Raw genomic sequence first — 5,070 nt, 5'->3', positions numbered from 1 at the left:
CAATGGTTGACCGTTGACTTGGCTGAAAATAGGCCACGCCTTCCATTCAGGACTTGCTCTCTAGGATGGGCTTAAGTGCTAACCTTTGAGTTTAGTTAAAAGAAAGGTGATTACTCACATGAAACTATTGTTACGTGAAGACGATATGTAAAAACCTAGTTTGATATATTTGACTAAATTACTATATAATAATTTTTAACTATTATTTCAAACACGAAGACATCTTTATGTAAGTAGGAAAAAAAAAGATTCCTAAGAGAGACTATGTCTATTCCATGGCATTGCAACTAAAACGCAGCAACAAACGAACCACATATTTTATTATATAGGTGGGAACAACCCCTTACACCTTCCTAATCTCAATAAGGTTCAAATCACAGGTACAGATATTTCTCATTGTTCATAGCACCACATCATAATTTAGAGTTACTTCATGCATTCACCTTGGGTGCCCATCCCGCAATTACATACTCCTTTGCAGCCTTGGTTTTCTCAAACGATTCCAGGGAGAACAACAACTGCATCACACCATCATTTTCCATCATTTCAAGTTGCACTACTCAAACAAGCTAACATATTTTCTTTATCAAACATAATATAATAGTAATGATTTAAACATGTAAGTTGATCAATTATACTATTCTGTATCTAACACTAATGTGATGATCACCAACTTAGCTGATAATCTGTTGCAGCATATGCAATAACCCGAGAGAGATTGGACATGCAAAAGTAAAGGAGCTCGAGGAATAAAACTTAACATATCAAGACATTCTATTCGCTTGATTATCAGCTACAAATAGTCAATCATAGCAGCAGAATGTAGGAGCATCTAATCCGATAGGATCTCTAAAAGTTGTTTACACCTATACACATGCATGATTTTAGGGTAACAGTGAGGGGAGCAAGTGCAAATATTTATTAATGGATACATACCAGAAATAACAAAGTAAGTTGGAACTCGGAAGTCTAATACTAGGGTGGTGGCAGCAATGTGCATCTAATAAAGTATTCTATGCAAGATGAGGTACGGGGTTATTAAGCACCAATCCACAGTGGTTTATTTCATAGCAGCAACAAATTTGTTCAAGAGAGAATGTCTGACAGTGAAATCCAATGTGATCTTCAAATATTAGTGATATGATTTGGTTCCCTGATGAAACTTTTTGGTCACCAAATGACAGAAATTTGAACCCTAGTCACAAAAATGGTAACCTTACGGGTATTTGGATGTTGAAAAGTTATCAATTAACTATCAAATTCATAGAGTAATCTTTTGAGGAACAAATTGATGTTCTAATAATCAATTTTTTGTTCAAATGGGGACCTACTGTACACTGTAGTGCAAGCGTTTGCATCGTAATAAAACCCACACAAGACAAATTCACAAGAGAATCATAGATTGCAGATTGCGGCTGCACATGCACTATAGCACGCTTTTTATGCCCTGGAAATCCTAGAATCCTTAATTGTTATGCACAATCAAAATTAGATTGATTTGCAGCTAAAGATTCTTAAACTTAACCTAAAGTGTTCAAAAGGGCATAACAGGCTAACAGAACATGTGACCTGTAAATATGACTAATAGGAAATGGCAGGACAGTTTCAATCTATTACAGATGACCTTTTCATTTGGTTAAAACTTAAACCAAAGACCGATGGTTTCAAATTTTGTTCAATTCTTACACAAACTTTAACATGGCTAGAAACATAAAAAGGTTGCGGATATTGAAGTTTCAACTCTTGGGTCATTGCAATTTGCAAAGCAAGTTTAAACGTATAATAAACAACACAACAAAATCAGTTCGCATGATAAGTTTGCAACACAAAATGTTCATCTATCAACCAATGCCAGAGTGTGCTCTAAACAACTATTCAATGATAATGCAAAAGCCATAACATGGCATTGCAGAAAAACTGCAAACCTTGGTATAGTTGTGGACATGTGCCAAATCCTGAGGAATAGTCCAGTTTTTGAAGTGCTCAAGTGTTATGACTAGATGGTAGAGTTTTGGAGCCAAACTCAAATCAACAGCGGTGACCTTCTCCCCAGCAACAAATGGACCCTAAACCACACCTCAAGCACATGAGCATAGCTATTAAGAAAAAGGTAAGCACAAAAGACAAAAAGAATTAGTCTATTCAATTATAAATACATGGTTCTTAAGATGTTCATCCAAATCCTTCAACTCAGCAAGCAATGCTTGCTCTGATCCATCATTTGGATCTTTGCTCTTGAGAAACTTCACGAAAGCCCCAAATAACTTGGATCCCCTGCAAATTGTGAAAGAACAAGTCTCTCAATTCCAAAGTGAAACACACATATCTTCATAAGAATTAGCACACAGCACAAAACCCTAGGTCAAAACTGAAGTTTGAAAAGCGTAAATGAAAGTAAAGTAGGAGGATTTACACGGAGGCAGATTCAGGGGGAGTGACGAGAGAGGGTTGAGGGTACTTTTCCTCAAGGATTCCAACAATGACATCGGAATCGGAAATCCATTTGTCATCAAACTTGAGCACTGGAACCTTGCCTTCAGGATTGACATCCAAAAACCTAAAAAAGCAGCAATGTTGAGAAAAAAAGGCGATGAAAGAGAAAGAGAAAAGAGAATGGAGTTGAAATTGGATGGTACCATTGGGGTTTTTCGTCGAAATTGATGAGGTGGGTGGAGTAAGGGACTTTCTTCTCCTCCAAAGTTAAGAGCACCCTCTGGCAAAATGGACCTGCAAACACACACAACAGTTATTAGAAGAAGAAGAAGAAGAAGAAGAAGAAGAAGAAGAAGAAGAAGAAGAAGAAGAAGAACATACAGTCTCCGAGAACATTGGGAGCACCGGCAGCAGCTTTCACAGCAACTTCCAGAGCCATTTCTGATCAAAAATCGCAGAGTGAGTGAGTGAGTAATGTGAAGATTGCGATTGCTTCACACCATTATTATACTTACCACTCAACTCACTCGAACGTTCTTTTTCGTTCTTTTTTTATTTTTTTGGAAAATAAAAAAACTAGTCATTATTAGTTTAATAAATTTAATTTTCATACATTGGTAAATCTAATTATATATATTGAAAATACAATTAATTTAGAATAAAATGACAAATAAATTTCTAAAAATTTACATTCCAGATAAATTAGTTGATAAGAAAATACTAATAAAAATTTTTAGAATAATAAATGTAGATAAGTTAGTTTAAATTAAATTTTTTTACTCTAATTGTACGGATTAATTTAAAAGTAGCGTGTTTATTGTTTGAAGGATTTTGTTGATATTTTTTTCTCTTTAACCATTAATTTATTCTAAATGTAAATTTCTAAGAATTTTTTTTTTGGTGACTTTTAAGAATTTATTTGTTACTTTATTCATAAATTTAAATTTTTAATGTATTTATTTTATATTTATTAAAAAATAAAAAACTTTAATAATAATAATTTTGCTATGTGTCTCTCAGACATATATTACGTAAATCCTTAAAACTTATTGAATAAATAACAGCATATAGAGTAATTAGATAATGTATAAGATTTTGTTCTATCAAAATTAAAACCTTTGACACATTTTTAGGCTTGTAGCTGTTGTTATGGTCATGATTTTGTAATTATAAAGTATTTTGATTTTGATAAGTTACATGAACGTTACTTTGGTTATTAATATTGTTGATTGGTCAAACACAGTCTTGAATAGAGTTGAACCGCATTTTAGAGTTCATGGTTTGAAGTTAACCCCCACTATGAACATGGCCATAAATTTGGCCACATTCGTGGTAGCCAATTATATTCGTATTTATTTCAGAGGTTTTTTTTAATATAGTGAAATTTTAATATTGTGTTTAGTGTAAAATATACAAAACTGAGTTATTTTTAAAAGGGTAAAGTACTAAATTGGTTCTCTAGGTTTGGGCGTAATTCTGTTTTGGTCCTTAAGGTTTAAAGTGTTCTATTTGAATCCAAAAAAGTTTCATTTAGCATCAATTTAGTCCCACAGTGAGGTCAAAATTAAATAATTAACAAAATGTCCTACATAACAACAGTACAAGAACAAAATCGATAATCTGGAGAACAAGTACAAGCTCGAGAGGCATAAAATCAACCATTGATACATCAATACATTTATTTATTATTTTTTTATAATATAAATAAAATATTTTCTATAAAACTAAAGAAAATGATAAATAAATGTATTGATACATCAATGTTTGATTTTGTACCTTTGGAGCTTGTACTTGTTATCCAGATTATTGATTTTGTTCTTAAACTGTTGTTATGTAAGACATTTTGTTAATTATTTAATTTTGACCTTACTGTGGGACTAAATTGATGCTAAATGAAACTTTTTTGGATTCAAATAGAACACTTTAAACCTTAAGGACCAAAACAGAATTACGCCCAAATCTAGGGGACTAATTTAGTACTTTACCCTTTCTAAAATTAATGAAAATGTGGTTTGAATTTGAATTTAAATTTTTCTTAAACGGTATCCTTTCTTTGTTATTTTATATGTTAATTATTAATTATATAATAAAATTATACAATAATCTTTTAAATATTATTTTAATTTTATATTTACTTATATTTTAATTAATTATATTTTTTATTATTCATAATTATTAATATAAATATTATTATATACATATAAATAAAAATATTAAATATTTTTATTAATTATAATATAATTATTTTTTATAATTATATAATATTTATCAATATTATTTTTTAATAAATACATATAGCATATAAAAATATAATAAATATAAAAAATATTTTAATATAAAAATTAAATAAAATAATCTTTATCATAAAAAAAATTAAAATTTTATATATTTATTTAATAATAACCGGATTATAACTTGTTAATTATAATTTGTTAAAATTTGATTATTTTTAAAATATTAATAAAAATATATATTTTAAATTTTAATTTTAGATTTTTTATTATTTTATATTTTTTTATTTACATAGGATCAGTTTAATTAGTGACTCATCAGTTGAACTAATGAACTAATAAATTAATAGCATGACCAATTCAATCACCAGTTTAATTTTTACAATTATAATTCTCAAAATCAAAC

At 29.9% G+C, this 5,070-nt stretch overlaps 1 protein-coding gene across 1 annotated transcript; it reads right to left on the bottom strand.

Moving 5' to 3' along the window:
- Positions 1–295: 295 nt before the first annotated feature.
- LOC112776849 (glutathione S-transferase DHAR2) lies at positions 296–3,002 on the bottom strand. Its single transcript, XM_025821114.3, has 6 exons — positions 2,815–3,002; positions 2,637–2,727; positions 2,414–2,557; positions 2,157–2,274; positions 1,926–2,066; positions 296–518 (listed from the first exon to the last, which is right to left on the bottom strand). The coding sequence occupies exons 1-6, from the start codon at positions 2,870–2,872 to the stop codon at positions 432–434; spliced, it is 639 nt and encodes a 212-aa protein (XP_025676899.1). The 5' UTR covers positions 2,873–3,002; the 3' UTR covers positions 296–431.
- Positions 3,003–5,070: the final 2,068 nt, after the last annotated feature.

The sequence above is a fragment of the Arachis hypogaea genome, chromosome 19 (genome assembly GCF_003086295.3).
Source record: "Arachis hypogaea cultivar Tifrunner chromosome 19, arahy.Tifrunner.gnm2.J5K5, whole genome shotgun sequence".
Taxonomy (NCBI): Eukaryota; Viridiplantae; Streptophyta; class Magnoliopsida; order Fabales; family Fabaceae; genus Arachis; species Arachis hypogaea.
The sequence above is the reverse complement of the archived record's forward strand: the minus strand, read 5'-3'. Positions and strand labels throughout refer to the sequence as shown.